At 38.5% G+C, this 18,929-nt stretch overlaps 1 protein-coding gene across 3 annotated transcripts in view; it reads left to right on the forward strand.

Moving 5' to 3' along the window:
- Positions 1-18,929, forward strand: part of tbc1d23 (TBC1 domain family, member 23) — a 78,744-nt gene that overhangs the window by 43,861 nt on the left and 15,954 nt on the right. For all 3 annotated transcript variants that reach the window (XM_060833697.1, XM_060833698.1, XM_060833699.1), the window contains 4 exons: positions 9,281-9,384; positions 13,216-13,338; positions 14,089-14,181; positions 15,102-15,272. In XM_060833697.1, the coding sequence (XP_060689680.1) occupies positions 9,281-9,384; positions 13,216-13,338; positions 14,089-14,181; positions 15,102-15,272 (491 nt within the window). The remainder of the gene's footprint in view (positions 1-9,280; positions 9,385-13,215; positions 13,339-14,088; positions 14,182-15,101; positions 15,273-18,929) is intronic.

Genomic DNA, 18,929 nt, shown 5'->3' on the forward strand with positions numbered 1-18,929 from the left:
TCATTTAAAGCTATGTCCCCTTATGCTAGTCATCACCATCCAAGGAAATAGTCTCTCACTGTCCACCTTATCTAATCCTCTGATCATCTTGTATATCAATATTAAGTTGCCGCTCAACCTCCTTCGCTCTAACGAAAACTACCTCCAGTCCTGCAGCCTTTCCTCATAAGACCTTCCCTCCATACCAGGCAGCATCCTGGTAAATCTTTCCACATCCTCCTTATAATGCAGCAAACAGAATTGTACGCAATACTCCAAATGTGACAGCACCAGAGTTTTGTTCAGCTAAGTGGCCTGAAACTGAATCCCTCGATCAATAAAAGCTAACACGCTGTATGCCGCCTTAACAGCCATATCAGCCTGTGTGGCAACCTTCAGGGATCTATGTAACTATACACTGAGATCTTACCATTAGCCCAGTAACTCTATATTCCTGTTGTTTCTTCTAAAGTGAATCACCTCACACTTTTCTGCATTAAACTCCACTCCCAGCCCAGCTCTGCAGCTTATCTATGTCCCCCGTAACCCGCAACATCCTTCGACACTGTCCACAACTCCTCCAACCATGGTGTCATCCACAAATATACTAACCCATCTTTCTATGCCTTCATCCAGGTCACTCATAAAAATGACAAACAGATCCCAGGCCCCAAAACAGATCCTTGCAGTACACCGTTAGTACCTGAACTCCAGGATGAATATTTCCCATCAACCACCACCCTCTGCCACCTTTCAGCTAGCCAATTTCTGATCCAAACTGCCAAAGCATCCTCAATCCAATGCCTCTGTATTTTGTTCAATTGCCTACTCTGGGGAACCTTATCAAACGCTTGACTGAAATCCATATATACCACATCAGCAGCTTTACATCATCCACCTGTTTGGTCACCTTCTCAAATAACTCAGTAAGGTTCATGAGGCATGACCTGCCCTTCAATACCATGTTGACTATCCCTAATCAGCTTATTCCTTTCTAGATTATTATAAATCCTCTCTTATAACCTTTTCCAACACTTTATCCACAGCCAAAGTAAGGCTCACTGGTCTATAATTACCAGGGTCGTCTCTACTCCCCTTCTTGAACAAGGGGGACAACATTTGCTATCCTCCAGTCTTCTGGTACTATTCCTTAGACAATGACGGCATAAAGATCAAAACCAAAGGCTCAGCAATCTCCTCCCTAATTTTCCAGAGAATCCTAGGATAAACCTCATCCAGCTCAGGGTACTCACCTATTTTCACGCTTTCCAGAATTACTAACACCTCCTCCTTATGAACCTCAGTTCTATCTAGTCTCATAGCCTGTCTCACAGGATTCTCCTCGACAGCATTGTCTTTTTCCTTTGTAAATACTGATGAAAACTATTCATTTAGTATCTCTATCTCCTCTGACTCCACTCACAACTTCCCACCACTATCCTTGACAGGCCCTAATCTTACTCTAGTCATTCTTTTATTCCTGACATACCCTAGAGAAAGCTTTAGGGTTTTCCTTGATCCTCCCTGCCAAAGACCTCTCATGTTCTCTCCTGACTCTTCTTAGCTCTCTCTTTTTAGGTCTTTCCTGGCTAACTTGTAACTCTCAAGTGCCCTAACTGAGCTCTCACTTCTCATCTTTACATTAGTTGCCTTTTTCCTCTTGACAACAGATTCAATTTCTTTAGTAAACCACGGTTCCCTCATTTGACCACTTCCTCCCTCCCCAACAGGTGCATACCTATCAAGGACATGCAGTAGCTATTCATTGAACAAGCTCCACATTTCGATTGTGCCCATCTCCTGCAATTTCCTTTCTAACCTCAACCCATAATACCTCAATAGATGAATTTTCATCAAACATCCTTTCTGCCACTATAATACTGTCCTTGACTAACAATGCCACACCTCCCCCTCTTTAACCACCTTTCCTGTTCTTACTGAAACATCTAAACCCCAGAAACTGTAACAATCATTCCTATCCCTGCTCTATCCATGTCACCAAAATGGCCACAACATTGAAATCCAGGTACTGCTAACCCATACTGCAGGTTCACCCACCCTATTCCAGATGCTCCTGGCATTCAAGTAGACACACTTCAAAGCACCTTCCTGCCTGCAACCTTGAAACCTTATTTATGACCTCACTACTCTAAACCTCCTGTACACTGGAGCTGCAATTCAGGTTCTTAGCCCCCTGTTGAATTCGTTTCAACCCTCCTGAAGAGCATTAGTAAATTTAACAACACCCCCCCCCCCCCCCCCCTCCAAAACAGTAGTACCCCCTCTGGTTCGGTTGTAGACCATCCCATTTGTAGAGGACCCACCTACCCCAATTATCCAAGTATCTGAACTCCTCCCTCCTGCACGATCCCTGTAGCCACATGTTCAATTCCCCTCTCTCCCTATTCTTTGCCTTGCTAGCACGTGGCACGGGCAACAAACCAGAGATGACAACTGTTTGTTCCAACTCTAAGCATTGTGCATGCTTCCAGGTGCCAGTTAATCTGCAATTAAACTTGCCCAATGGTTAACAAGAAGCAGGATAAACAGTACTTAGAATAAGTGCTGGTAACTTTTAAAGAATGACGCAAATCCTTGCACATCCTTTTGTTTTTAAACACACTTTTCCCATTTTGCACAACCAAGGATAAGGAAAATACCAAGGTACAATCTGTATAAGCTTATTTTCTTTGCTTGGTTTTTGTTAACTCTTTACGTTACAGTCAGGCTTGATCAAACATATTGTGTACATTTGTGCTGCTTTTAGGTGTCCAAAGAACTCCCTTAATGTATTTTCCTGGTTTTATTTCCTGATTTTACAAATTAGTTTTTGATCCTTTCACAATAGAAATGTAAATTTGGAATATACTGTACATTAGTATGTGAGAGCAAGATGGAGGCCATGCATTCAAACTATTAAAAAGAAAATTTAGAATGAATACTGAGAAATTCTTTGCAAATCTAGTGATTCATAGAAGGAATTGACTTCCAGGTAGTGTAATGGACTTAATTCGTGGAGAAGCCTGAAGAGAATTTGGTGTCGTCTTCTTCATTGCTTTTATTATTATGGACCTAATGACCTTTCTTCTGCTCTACTATTTTGTGACATACTGTTTTTTCTGGTCCTGTTTAAATACAGCTTAATAGAGCATCATACTCAACCTTTGCCACTTTTGTGTGCATGTACAGAATTGTCTATTCTTAATTCTGTTTTCAGAATTAATCATTAATATAACCATTGAAGATTAACTTTAAAACAATTCAATGGATCAGTGTTATCAGTATTTAATTTTCACCCTTTTTTACCGTTTAAAAAGCTAGTAATGTGCTATTTTCTTGCACTATTGATGTCAGTTTATGCAACTGTATCATTTTGTAGCCCAAATGTTGCAGAGTTAATATCCCTTAATATTAACGAAAGAATTTCTTATAGGCCAAATTGGGTACAGCATGCCATAGGGGTGGCATGGTGGTTCAGTGGTCCGCACTGCTGCCTCACAGTGCCAGTGACCCCAGGTTCGATTCCAGCCTCGAGCAACCTTGTGGAGTTTGCACATTCTCCTTATCTTTGTATCGGTTTCCTCCGAGTGCTCAGGTTTCCTCCCACAGTTCAAAGATCTGCAGGTTAGATGAATTGGCCATGCCAAATTGCCCATAGTGTCCATGGATGTGCAGGCTAGATGGATTAGCACATGGGAAGTGCAGGGCTACAGGGATAGAGTAGGGGGTTGGGTCTGGGTGGGATGCTCTTCAGAGGGTCAGTATGGGCTCAATCGGCCAAATGACCTGCTTCCACACTGCAGGAATTCTATGATTCTTTCAGAAAAGAAACATCATAAAACAGTTGTGAATTGTGACAACTCAATAAACTGCCATGTTTGAACTATTTGAACTTTGTCTCTGGATTGTTCATCCATACCTCTGGGCCACATGTCCAGCAACGTTACTGTGTAGTACCATATCCAAGCAACTGAGACCTTAACTGCTAAGGTACTGCTCGTTATTTTTTTTCATGAGGGATCATCAATGGCTAATCAAATAACAAAATTAAAACTACAAAGCAACAACATCACCAATGCGCGGGAGAGACATCATCTCTGAAACTCTGATGATGTACTACATGAACTGAAAGGACTGCAAGATTTCTCCTTTGGGCATTGTTACCCTCAAGATTGCCAACAACCTGCCCCTTCCTGTCTTCCACCTCTATCAAGCCAGGCAAAATTGCATTAAATATTAAGAAGATTTCTAAATTCTATTTCAATTTTGATAATACATAGATATCAATGCACACTGTAACAAAATGCATGTTTAACCTTCGTTATTGTGTATTACTTAAGGAGAATATTGGAAAGAAGGAATTTTATTACTAGCATTGTAAGTTTAACTACTTAAGCCACATTGTTCAAGCTTTCAAAATGAGGTTTGCAGCAAAACTTTTAGGTGTAGCCGAAGCTCAGTTTAGGCTATTTCTTAGTCAAACCACAATGGCATAACATTCCCTTCCACTTTAGGAAAATAAATATATGGTAACTGCTTATGTAAACCATAATGCTGTATATTATGGAACTAAAAAAGCAAGTTTGTAGAGAGAATATGTTTGTCATTCAAATAATTTAGAAATGAGAAATTATTTTCTCTTTCTGCTCAATATCTTTGTAAGAATTCTCCATTTTCATTAGCTTAAAATATTTTGATTATACTTTCTCAGTAACATTTTTAATATTTATCATCTACTCAGGGTAGGAGATTTTAATGGTAGGAAATTGAAATCTTGCCACCAACATATTCAGTGTCCGCATCAAGCACTCCTAGGTCAGTATAATCAGATTAAGGATTAAAATATTATCTAATTTATTACAGCAATATGCTTTGCCCCAATTTCCAAAGGGGGCTTTTGCACTATTGTGACACAGTTTTTGTTTTCAATTTCCCACACTAGTCACTTATCCTGTGACTTTTCTGGAATAAGATGCAAATTTGTGCCAAACTAATTGCTTAGTCTTTTTTTCAAATAGTACTTGTTTGGCCTGAGGCTGCCCAGACTCATTTCATGTGTATTTCTTACAGTCAACAGTCAGAAGACTTTTGTCAGTCTATGCTGAATTTATGCACTGGCTCCAAAAATGAAAAGCTTGTGTGCCACTTTTTCTCCTGCCTAAACTTCCTAATTGACTCCTTATATCACTTTGGATTATTGTTTTAAAAAACAGGCAAGTTTAAAACAATCAAAGAATTTGCACATGTAACTATGTCTTGAATATTAATTTGATGCACCAATGATTTACAAGTAATATTTGTTCTGAAGGTAGTTATCAATTCAAAATTACCTTTGACTTGATGCTTGTTGAACTTCAAGGTGTTGGAAATAGTGGGGCTGATTTCCTTGACTTCTGTGGCTAGTGAGCTAATTGTTTCCTTTGTGCAAAAGGTGATAAGAAATGGATAGCTAAATCTTGAGTTCTTTTAATGCTCCTCTGAAAAGTTGCTGATTGGAGAATTTGGAAAGGTTGGTCTCCATCAAAGTAGGCATTGAATGGTTGGAGCTGTTTAAATCCAATTGGGGACAGTCTTTGCCTTCCTGCTGTCCAGCACATACATCCACACGTCGACGTTGTAGCCTACTTCTCAACCCTCTGCAATTACCAAGGCCCTTAAAATATGGTATTGCATTCCATGTATAGATTCAGTTCTCGATTGTGATCTCTTGGCTCCTTCAATCAACAAGCTGCATCTAATAATCTTTATTTTGGAATGGATTTAAGGGCTTTTTAACTTGCCTGTATTAGAGCTGTGAAGGAAACCATTGACTTTAAGAAAAAATACACTCAGCAATCTGGTTTATGACACACTTAATTGCCTCTTAAAGCAGATCTTACTCTGCAATATCACAATTTGAAAATAATCTTTAAGAAATTACTCAATGCATTACCTTAAAGTATTATTTGACTATAACATTTAAATGTAAACCATTAAACACCAGCATTGCAATTGTTCTTGGATAAAAAAAGTTCTTCGACCATTTTAAAGAAAGAAAAACAAAACTGATGCCTTTTCTTGTGCTATCTTCACTTTCTGCCTGTATCTTCCCTGTCATCCATAAGCCCCAATGACTGCTTCATTTGGCTTAATCCTGTCAGCACAAGGACGTGCTGCTGCTTCTTCAATTGAGTCTATTTCCATGCACTTTCTTTTTGTTTACAACATTGCCAGTCCTTTTCTCTGTTGTCACCTTGATAAGAATCCATGTCTCTACTACCTTGAGCCTCATGTTTTGCACTGGTCTTGTAGCCAATCTTCACCATTTCCACCTTCGTTGCAGCAGTTCATTCAGAATACCATATGTCATGTTACCTGCTCAGAGCTGACCAGTCTGTACTCTACTGCCATGTTGTGGACATAGAAGCAGTGTTAAGTCTGGAGTCTACTCTACCATTCTTGATCATGGTGAATCATCTACCCTAATGCCACATAGCTGTTTCACAGGCAAATTGTTGACAAGGTTATCAGTGGCATGATACTTTAGATATCCTGTTCCTTGGTATTGTTGTTGGAAAATTGAGTGTGGTGTCATCCAATTTTGATTTGAATAAAACTAATCCTGTTATTTTCTTAATGATAAAAAAAAATCAAGGCCTGTGGAGGAACAAAGGGATTTAAGTCTTTGTTTCCAAAAGCGAGTGCACATGTGCAAAAAAAATCAGACAAACTAAAGGAATGTTAACTTTATCCCAAGAGAAGTCAAGAAATATATAAATAAGGTGATGCCACAATTGTACAGACCCTTGGTTAAACCTTATGAAAAACTGCATTCAGTTTTCAGAATGTGACCTTAGGAGCAAAATGTTGACTTTTGAGGAGGCACAGCACCAATGCAACTAAAAGGTGAAGAGCAAGGGTTGAAGCATGATAATTTGGTTTAATTTCTGGTTTACAATGATTCCTTATACTGTAAAGAAAGCAACGTAAGGCACTTCATTTGGACAAAGAAGTAGATGCAAAATGCTCAGTCTTGCTTCTCCATGGTACTGAAATTGATTTTATTTAATGGTTTACTTTGAAAAATAAAATCTACAACACAAATGTCCCCAAGCTAACATACTGTTATGAATAAATCATGATTTACTATGCTAGCTTATATTCTGAATTTTTTTTCTAGTTTGTGCTTCTCGTAATGGCATAATTAACTGCAGTAGCTGTCACATTGAAGTATTTCAGAGTAAATTGTTTGGAGAACATCTGATCCAAAATTCCATGTTGATTTGATTCCTCTTTCTTTGAATAGTAGAATGAATGATTTGTTGCAGAAGTGTTTAAAAATTGCCTGGAGATTGTTTATGCTTCATTGGTACAATAGTTTATTGTATACTTTTTGTTTTGATGGGTTTTTTGAATTACTGCTGTTTCAATTGTCAAGCATTTGTTGACAAGATTATCATTGGCATGATATCCAAGATGATTTTGCTTGTTCTATCCATTTTGCCTTAATCTAATAACTAGGCCCTTTGAGGGAAAGGCAAATCTAATGGACTGAGATCCTGTGTTTTTGTTTTCACCTTGATTAATAGTTTTCCTTGTTTTCTTTAAAGTAACATTGTAAATTGAAATTATTGGCATATTGTGTGTAAATATTATAACTGAGCCCTGAAGCTTAACATAAGGAGATCAGCAAAAGAAACAGGAAATGTTTGTGCATATTGGAACATTGAGCATGTGGTGAGGCAGCGATTATCCTGTTAGAAGAGTGATAGCAATGTTTCTCAGTGGAGAATATACACACAACTGCAGAAAGGTTAGGGAAATGCATATAAATTAAGTGGTAAGAGCTTTCTATTTGGTTTGCATGAATAAATAATGAAATTTCTTTACCCATTGCAGAGAGACAAATCAATATTTTCCTTTGTCTGCACTTACAACTGCATTTAGGTCAAACAAAACTGCAGATGCTGGAGATCTGAAACAATCAAAAACAAGTGTTGCTGGAGAGTCTCAGCAGTATTGGCCGTATCTATGAAGAGAAACAGAGTTAACTGAGTTCAGTGACCCTTCAGAACTAAAAGCAACTAGGAAAAGGCAGTATTTATGTTGATGGGAGCATGGAATAGGGAGTGCGCAGATGGGTGGATACAGAGCCCAGCATGAGAGAAATGCAGTCTCCTCTATATTGGGGAGACAAAACACAGACTGATAGACTGCTTTGTAGTACATTTGCGTTCTGTCTGTATAAATGATCCTGAGCTACCAGTTGCATAGTACTTCAGCACAGCATTGTGTCCTCATGCTGTTATTTCTATCTCAGACCAGCTGCAATGCTGTAGCTCAGCTCAATGCAAGGTGGAGGAACAATGTCTCAAGTTCCACTTGGAAACCTTACAAACTTAAGGATTCAGTATTGAGTTAACAATTTCAGAGCATGAACACCAACTTCCTTATCCATTACCAATCCCCACGACTCCTGGTCTTGTCATGAAGTAGGTTGCTTTCAGCAAAGGCAGCCCAGGTCCAACTACTCAATCTCCATTATCACTTATCCAGCTTCTCTTTGTGGCTTACTATTAACAATCACTTTGCCTGCCTAACCTTATTGGTAGATACAGAAAACAAATGTCCCTTTCCCCTTCTCCCTCCCCCCCCCCCCCCCCCCCCACCTCCTTCCTTCCTACCCCCAAATCCCTTCTTAATTGTAAGTCTCGCATTTTCTTAGTTGCTTCTACTTCTGAAGGAAGATCACTGAACTGAAAATTAAAACTGTTTTCTCTCCACAGATGCTGCCAGACTTGTTAGCTTCTCTAGCAATTTGTTTTTTTTTTGTCCTGAATGTATATAGTTTATTGCACTATTTTCCAGTTGGCTATTTCGAACCTTGCTTGTTCTTCCTTTTTAGGAAAAAAAAGCCTTCCTTTATTGAAAAAAATACTTTTGAGAAAATAAATAATTTTAATATCTGTTTTGAATTGTGTGTCCTCCCTGTTAATTATTTCTTTTGTGACAGTGCAGCTAACAAGATGTATGTGTGGCAAAAATAATGCATATGTATAAATATTATTTGCCAAGTACAAACCATAAACATCTGGGTATTTCAGTGTACAATGTTGTAAATTATATTTGAAATCGATGCAAAACTTTGTTTACCTGTTTGTTCCTCCCCCTTCGAAGGATGTTGGGCCTTTAACACTGCTTAGTCTAATCTCTGATTCCAAGCAAGGAGATTACTCAAGCGATAAATATAATTGTCTTATTTTACAAAGCACTCTTTGTTGTCAGCGTGTGTTTAAACCTGGTGCAAATGTTTGTATTTCAGGATCTCTTGAACATGTTCCATGCAATCTGGAGATTGAAGATATAGAGGATCTCTATTCATTGGCACTATATTATTATGCCCGAACACCTGCTTCTTTTAGAAAGGTACTTCTATTTCTGAAGCACAAAAACATTCACCTTTTAATTTTGATCACGTGTAGCAACTAAACATACAATCAAGAGTCCGATTAGGCAGAATAAGGTTAGGCAGGCAAAGTGATTGTTAATAGTAAGCCACAAAGAGAAGCTGGATAGGTGATAATGGAGATTGAGTAGTTGGACCTGTTTTTGAAAATTTGTAGTAATAAAATTTGAATTAACATCAAATGCCAACTGAAAGAATAAAATGTCTATTTAAAATATATACCAAGATAGGAATATTTGTCTGCCTTCTGTTCTAAAAACAGTGAACATGGAAGGTGTCTTCCATTGTGAAAAGAAAAACAAATGCAAGAATTTCAGACAGTGTAATTGGGATAGTGGTGAACGGTGTTATTTAAAACCTTGCTGTGCCAACTCTGACAACTAATTTGACATGCTGATATAGGCAGGTGACTTTGTCTTTTTCTCTCCTTCAAGAAGATCATGTTCATCATCTGGCAGTTTGATAGGTTTGCAGTGGGTATGTAGGTGCCTGCTAAGGAACCTGAAGGTAATGATGAAAATAGAACAGGGTGCCACAGATTGAATTTTGAATAAGGCGCTAGCTTCAAATTTCCTTTCGTCACACCTTTCTGCCTGTGATATGTGCTTGCTTTAGAAGGAGGCAGCAGCTATTTTCGTTTGACCCCAAGAGGTTTAACACTTGGGATGAATTTCTTGCTAGATTTGAAATCAGCATCAAAGTTGATATAAATGAAAGATTCAAAATGTTCTTGTAGTGCTTCCTTTGCACCCCTTAAACAAATTTACTTTATGACCAGTCCAACTCAGTTGTGACTTGTTGAATCCTGACATTGCCAACTCGGGTGAGCACTTCAGTGTCTTTTTTTTAAAAAACGTTCTGCCATCTGATGTTCAAGGGCTTCCAAAGGCAGCTTAAGTGGAAGTGGTTAACTTTCTTGGCATGACACTCATACAATGTCCACATCTTTCCCACCAACAACAGACTGGGCAGAATAATTATTCCCTTTCTGTTTGAAAGGCAGACTAACTCTGCCTCAATCTCAGACTGATGGTCAATATCTGAAGAAAACTAGCACTGAAAATGTGTTGCTGGTTAAAGCACAGCAGGTCAGGCAGCATCAAAGACTACACTTGGTTTTACAATTCTTGACTCACCCACAATCGAGGCAACATCGAGGTGGTGTGCCTTGAAGATAAGTGAACTTATTCACTCCTGAACATGAGCTGAAACTTTCTTGGGTTCAAGATGGGGCTTTCCTGCAGACTTGTATATAACTTCAGCCTTAAATAAACTGAAATAATCACGTGAATTGAAGAACAGTCCATTCTATGTTACAGGTTACACTCTGACCCATTATCAATTGTCATTAGTAAACAGTAAATGACCATGAATTCCCTCAGAGACCTTGATCTTTGTCTAGAGGTGTCTCCAATTTGAGCACCTTCCAATCCATGCAATTTCTGATTTTGATGCCATGATAAGTATCCTGAAGACATTTAAGAACACGGAGAGAAGAAAACAATTGCTGAAGATGAATGGTGCTAGTGTGCAATGCTGATTTGATTCCATTAGTTTCTAGGGATAGATCGGAAGACTCAATGCCATCCAAGATACAAGCCAGCATGCTGTCATGGAACTGTCGAAATGTACTGTTGTATTACTGTGACAGGTTGTATAAGGATACCTGAACAAGGTCTGGGATAAGTCTCCTTTGTTTTGTGACAGCTAAGAATGGTACTTCAGGAAATAGTCATGCAATTGCTTCCCATGACTTGTGTGACATAGCATTGGAGCATTATATGTGGGTTAGCTTGCTGTCTGTGGTTATGCTTGAACTAATAATGGCATAAATGGTATTTGCCTTCCTTATGCTTGCCAGTTGCAAAGGAGCATTGATTGTTGTCAAGATCAAAGTAGCCTCTAATAGCATTGCTGAAATACAATTGTTACATTTCGCTGGGTAGCATGCTGAAAATAAAGTCACCCTAATCTCAGGAAATCATTTCTATTCATCACACAGGAGAAAATATTTTAATGAGTATGCAGAATTCCCCAATTTACCTGTCCTTTTCGACAAGGTTGACAAAACATGGACCAGATTTGTATACTTAACAAGAGTTACTACCTATAATAAATAAGTACACTCTAACTACATACACATAATTGTGAAGCACTGGCATATAACTAACAAAACTCTAATGCCCATATAAATTGTCCCTCTGTGTGTGCTCATAGGCATGGATGAGAAAAAATACATAGGCGTTATGGTCAGAGGGAGAGACTGGGAAAGTAATTCAGGGGTTCCTGTTCACAGGATTTACAATGAGGAATCTTGTATGGGTTAGGATGTTGCTTCTTGGCCTGCCTTCAGATGCATTAATTTGTTTATAGGATGCACAATTTGCACTTGCGTTTCTCTGACTTGCTAATTAGAAGTCACTTAGAACAACTGCTAAAGGAAAAGTAAACAGTTTTCTTCAAGTTTGATGTATTATTTAATGCAGAAGATAGCTTCTGAGTTTGAGAGTATCCAAAGCTTCCTCCCCAACTTGTTTTTAGTCCCACGCTTTTCAGCTGTCTGGGATCTAACGTCAGTTGTTGGCAGTTAGAAGTCCTTTGGCCTCTGAACTAGTGAGCAGTTATGACGGCAATCCGTTACTTATTGCCAGCAGAATCTCTTTTTGTATGCTGTCATTGACTCCAACTTGACTACAAACTACTTCAACAGTTTGAACCAACAGCCGTGCAAACAATACTTCGAATGGGTCTTAGGTTATTTGCTTTTAAAAACTGCAGTAATCCTTCAGTCCTGAAAGAAAAATGCTGAACTCATCATCGAAACATTTCTGTAACAGTGGTATTTACCAGAGGAACATGAACAGTCGTGATGGTATGATGCTGTGAGGAACTGGGATTAATTAAATTGAAGGGCCAAATGGTCTGCTGTGCTGTTTTAGAAGAGAGTTCTGATTGATTGATTGAATTGTAGTATCAATGAGGCGTTACATAGATTTTATCTAATTGTTTAAGTATAGTTGTGGTACAGCATTCTGTAGATCTTGAGTTTGTTCTAAACTGTACAGATTCAAATATCTTTTTCTCAAATCTCTAATCTGTTAATATTGACCTGGATTTTTACATCAACGGAGCAGCAACAGAACCTTTCATTGACAATGCCCTCTAAGAAAATTGCCCATGAAGGTCCACCAAGTTCTGTGGCACCATTTTCACTTTGCCCGATGTTAATTTAATTCTAGTGTCAGTTATTGGGGAATTCTGGTGATCACCTACTATGATGTCACCGGGCTAATCAACCAATTATATTGTAGCACTTTAATGGATTGTAAACCAGGAAGAAACAAGCAGGTCTTATTACTCATGTGATGTTATTAAAGTTGGGCATAAACTGAAGGTGAGAGCATAGACATAAGCTGAAATATCAAAAGAAATTTAGCATAAAGAAGTTTCTTTTTAAACAAAATCTATGCAATTTTTCAAATCATAGAAAGGAAAAGCATGATATTTAACATAAAATTAGCATTTCTGGCCAGAGATTGACTCAGTGTTGAGTCTTTGGTGTTTAAAAGACAGTTACACTTCATTCAACAAGGCAAAACAGTTTCAAGTAAAATAAAACAAAAAACTGTGGTTGCTGGAAATCTGAAAGATTGCTGGAGAAATTCAGTAAGTCTTACAGCATCTGTGGAGAGACAGCAAAGTACAGCCAATATTTCTTCAGAACTACTAGTAGCTATTAATGACACAATTGTCATATGATTGCTCATGACTGATAACATTACTCACTACAGGATAACCAAAACCTATTTGGAAGTAATCTACTGGGCTTGAAAGATGATGAGATGGATCTGAGCCAAGCTTTATGTTTGCCTGTTTCAGTATCGGAGATACTACAAGCAAATCAACAACAAGGGGTACGATATACAAATAAACAAACCAACTTGTTTAAACAAAACAGTTATTCTAGGGCAAACTCAGATTTGTATTGGAATAATAATGTATGTTCTCATTAATGACTTAAGTATCAGGAAACGTTTCATGTTAATAGTGTATCTTAAAAGACCATCTGCTGGTACAAAAAGCACACCATGGTGGATGTCAGATATCTAAAATAAAAATAGCATCTGCAGTGAGAAAAGCAGAAGTTAATGTTGCAGGTTGACCATTCATCCAAATTAAATTTTGGAATTGCACCAGATTTTAAGCAAGTACATAGAAATAGAGAGTGTGGAGGGGAAGAGAAGAAAATAAAAGCAAAGATGTGTTCAGGCGAAGGCAAGTGAAATTAAATAACGAGATAGTGATGGGCATTGGTGATGGTGTGATGAGGTAAAAGACGCTAAAGGAGCTATATTGGGCAAAGTCTGAAGCATTTTGCTTTGCAAAGAAGGGGGGAAAGTATAAGTTTGTTCTTTGATCTAGCAGTTTGCAACATTGTTCAGATAGTGGATTTCAGATATTTAGGTTAGAATCTCTAGTGTTGTAATTTGAGAATGTAATGAGATGTAAACATACAGACGTAATGGAAATTATAAACATCCCGATTCATTTATAGAAGCAGCTAATTATTTCAGAATATTATAGTTGGGTAACCTTTTTACACTAGACTTCAAGCCCCTCATTTTATCTATCTTGTGTTTTGTTATTCTTTTTCCACTTTAAAGGATGGAGTTCGTTTCTTTGTAGTGGATTGTCGACCTGCAGAACAGTACAATGCTGGGCATCTTTCTACAGCATTTCATTTGGATTCTGACCTGGTAAATAAAAATTTGTACTAAAAAGTTATTGCTTGCTATGATTGATATGCTGGACTGCTTACTAAAAAAAAGCTGAATCTATACATTGTTTGGAAAGCTTGCAGGGACTTTACCGTTAGTATGAGATACGTGTCTGCTTTTCCAAGTTCAAATTCCAATAGATTTCATAGTGGGCCCTAACATTCTGAAAAGCTTGCGAATAATGTTGTATGGATATTTGTGATAGGCAACACAAATGGTCTCTGGTAGTCTCAAATTAATTTGTGTGTAATACTTATTCATGCTGTGAAAGGTTCGCAATTAACAGAAAACTACTACAGTAGAATAATCTTGGAAGTTGGAGTGAGTCAGTAGGTAATTTAACTTGTATAAATCATTAGTGATGTCAAATTTGGGATATCAGGTATTTTTATGGCAAAATTGTTTCTCTGGTTTGAAGCTGTGAAAGCAGTTGTACTGGTGAACTTAATTTCATGACAATTTTTAAAACATTGTGAGAAATAATATAAATGGCACTAGAAAATATAATTATTAAAATAGCAAGCCTGAAGCAGGTAGACAGACGAGTTAACTATTTTCCTTCTCGAGTACTGTGTTTTGATTGGGAATTGTGGATACTATATGAATTTCTTTATTGAAAGTTAATGATAGGACTATCTAGATAATGTAAGACTTGGACGTTATCATTGAAAAACAAGTGAGCAACCATTTTCTGAAGTTTTAAAAATGTTGACCCAGTTATTCCCATGTAAACTACTTCAATGAAATTTAAAAGATAAAACATCACTTTATATATACATTGACTACATGTACTGTGCTAATTTTTATTTGATATGAAATGTAGCAATAATCTGTAAACAGTTATTGTATATCTTCCAATTCTTTTAGCAACTTAACAGCACTCTTAACATTTTCCACAGATGCTGCAGAACCCTGCAGAGTTCGCACTTTCAGTTAAGTCTCTTTTGGAAGCACAGAAACAGTCCATAGAATCAGGGTCAGTCGCAAGTGGTGAACATCTGTGTTTTATGGGAAGTGGACGAGAAGAAGAGGACATGTATATGAATATGGTGCTGGCACATTTTCTTCAGGTGATTGGACATTTGACCATATAAACTTCTGTACAGTTCTGTTTCTGCTCATGGACATAATTGTTGTTATTTGCATGCTTGGGATATCTCAACTTCATATATTGATTTTTAAGCAATTGATTGAAACACCAGAGTTGTACGATTATTCCAGTTTCTAGCTTGATAACTGATTTTCTTATTTTCTTACCAGCCTGTAGTATTATTATTATTATTATTATTATTATTATTATTATTATTATTATATCCCATCCCATCTTGAGAAATGAGAAGAAGAAAAAAGGAAAGATAGAGATTAGGGATAAGTTGGAAAATAGAGAGGGGAATATGGTCTAAGGAAGAGGTGGAAAAGTTGCAACAATTAGAAATAGAGTTTAGTGGCTGCAAAAATATTAATAAAGTTATCGTGGAGAGAATAGGTTATAAAACTGTTAAACAAATACAGTAGGCCATAAACTAATTATAACAGCTCTTAAGAGACTCCAGCTCCCTTTTAATATTTATTAAATTGATTACAAATTTATATGATTTTACTCAAGTGGAAGGTTTTAATTGTAAAACTGGAAAAATTAAAATTTTAAGAGGGGTCAAGCAAGGTAATGCATTGTCACCGATTCTTTTTAATATTGTAATGGACCCTTTGATAAGTACCATCGAAGAGAAGAAGAAAGGAATATTTTTAGGGTTAGATAGGAATAGCTTTCACTGTGCAACATTAGCGTTCGCAGATGATATAGCATTAATTAGTCAATCATACAACGGTATGGTCTATAATCTAAACTTGTGGAAAAATTTTGTAACAATACGGGAATGGAGGTTAATATAAAGAAAACGAAAGGATTTTACTATACTTATAGAAATAAGACAGTTATATATAATGATAAAACTAACTGGAAGCTAAATGATGGGATCATACAATTTATAGAACCAGGAAACACGGATTAATACTTAGGTGCCAAGATAGATCCATGGATTGGGGTAAGCCAATCAGACTGGGAAAGCCAATTAGATATATGGACAGGAAATTTAAAAAGATCCCCCTTAAAACCAGTACAGAAATTAGAACTTTTAAAAATGTATTTTATTCCTAGGTGGCAGCATCTCAGGAATAGAGAATTCGACGTTTCGAGCATAAGCCCTTCATCAGGAATAAGAGAGAGAGAGCCAAGCAGGCTGAGATAAAAGGTAGGGAGGAGGGACTAGGGGGAGGGGCGATGGAGGTGGGATAGGTGGAAGGAGGTCAAGGTGAGGGTGATAGGCCGGAGTGGGGTGGGGGCGGAGAGGTCAGGAAGAGGATTGCAGGTTACGAGGGCGGTGCTGAGTTGAGGGAACCGACTAAGACAAGGTGGGGGGAGGGGAAATGAGGAAGCTGGAAAAATCTGAATTCATACCTTGTGGTTGGAGGGTTCCCAGGCGGAAGATGAGGCGCTCCTCCTCCAGCCGTCGTGTAGTTGTGTTCTGCCGGTGGAGGAGTCCAAGGACCTGCATGTCCTCGGTGGAGTGGGAGGGGGAGTTAAAGTGTTGAGCCACGGGGTGATTGGGTTGGTTGGTTCGGGCGGCCCAGAGGTGTTCTCTGAAGCGTTCCGCAAGTAAGCGGCCTGTCTCACCAATATAGAGGAGGCCACATCGGGTGCAGCGGATGCAATAGATGATGTGTGTGGAGGTACAGGTGAACTTGTGGCGGATATGGAAGGATCCCTTGGGGCCTTGGAGGGAAGTGAGTGTGGAGGTGTGGGCGCAAGTTTTACATTTCCTGCGGTTGCAGGGGAAGGTGCCGGGGGTGGAGGTTGGGTTGGTGGGGGGTGTGGATCTGACAAGGGAGTCACGAAGGGAGTGGTCCTTGCGGAACGCTGATAGGGGAGGGGAGGGAAATATATCCTTGGTGGTGGGGTCCGTTTGGAGGTGGCGGAAATGGCGGCGGATAATACGTTGTATGCGCAGGTTGGTGGGGTGGTAGGTGAGAACCAGTGGGGTTCTGTCTTGGTGGCGGTTGGAGGAGCGGGGCTCAAGGGCGGAGGAGCGGGAAGTGGAGGAGATGCGGTGGAGGGCATCGTCGATCACGTCTGGGGGGAATCTGCGGTCCTTGAAGAAGGAGGCCATCTGGGCTGTGCGGTGTTGGAATTGGTCCTCCTGGGAGCAGATGCGGCGGAGACGAAGGAATTGGGAATATGGGATGGCGTTTTTACAGGGGGCAGGGTGGGAGGAGGTGTAGTCCAGGTAGCTGTGGGAGTCAGTCGGTTTATAATAGATGTCTGTGTTGAGTCGGTCGCCCGAGATAGAAATGGAAAGGTCTTGGCTCTCTCTCTCTTATTCCTGATGAAGGGCTTATGCTCGAAACGTCGAATTCTCTATTCCTGAGATGCTGCCTAACCTGCTGTGCTTTGACCAGCAACACATTTGCAGCTGTGATCTCCAGCATCTGCAGACCTCATTTTTTACTGTATTATTATCTAATTTTATCAGAAGTTTCTATTAATTATCTTCATAAACTAGACAATATTAAAAGTGCAGTTAAAGAAATTTTACACCTCCTGCAATCCATCACTGATGGAGTGTTGTATGCCAAATCCCATGATGGTGGCCTTGCTTTAAACAGACTGTCAACCTTCATTCCAATTTCGATTATGAGGAAGTATGGGACGCTACATAAATCCGAGGATGAAATTTTGCATGTATCGTTTCGGTTTGAGGGTGATAGTGTGGCTGTGAAATGCATGAATTGAGTAAACTGAAAGTATTGGAAAAAATCTGGAACCCGAATGTTAATCGGCAATTGGATGAAGAGGATATTATCATGGAAGATAGTAAAGATGAGATGCAAGAGTTTAATAGTACCAACTATGCTAATTGGAGATCCATAGAGGTACAGAGGTGGATGGCCCTCCCTTATCAAGGGGCAGGTGTTCATTACTATAAGAATGATCATATATCCAACAACTGGTTGACAAAACTACAATTTATGAAGATGTCCAAAGTTATTAATTCGATTTTGCTGAGAACAAATTTATTTCCAACACGGGAGTCATTGTCGTACGGAAGGCCATTTAATATCAAGAATTGGAGAAAGTGCAATGATATTTCGGAAATGTTTGCGCATATTTCTGGTAGTGCCCTTACGTTAAACATGAGAATTAAAAGGCATAATAGAATAGCAGAAGAGTTAGTCAAGTTTGTTAGGAAGAACGGCTGGACTACATATATAGAGCTGCGAATTAAAGATGATGCCAGAAAACTTTGGATATCGGATTTAATCTTTGAGAAAGAACATCAGATTGTTGTGCTGGACGTGACTATTAGAACGGACCTTCAGATCAACTCTCTTGAATCGGCTTGGGAAGAAAAGATAAACAAATATAAACATCGAGGAAAAGAGATAATGGACCTCACTGGTGGAGGAAAGATATCTTTTTATGGTTTTGTGATAGGAGTCTGAGGGAAGTGGTTTGAAAAGATTACTGAGTTAATGAAAGACCTCGGGATTTTGAAATTTAAATCTTTTGCACAGAATATCACGACCCTAGTTTTATCTTTTACCCTTGAACTTTTAAGCATTTTTATGGACTCTTAATATCTCCTATTGACATAATTTAATAAGGTTTTAGGTATTTTAATAATTTTAAATAGTTTTAAATAGTTTTGATTTTAATTAGTTTTAAATTT

The sequence above is a fragment of the Hemiscyllium ocellatum genome, chromosome 12 (genome assembly GCF_020745735.1).
Source record: "Hemiscyllium ocellatum isolate sHemOce1 chromosome 12, sHemOce1.pat.X.cur, whole genome shotgun sequence".
In the NCBI taxonomy this organism is placed as follows: Eukaryota; Metazoa; Chordata; class Chondrichthyes; order Orectolobiformes; family Hemiscylliidae; genus Hemiscyllium; species Hemiscyllium ocellatum.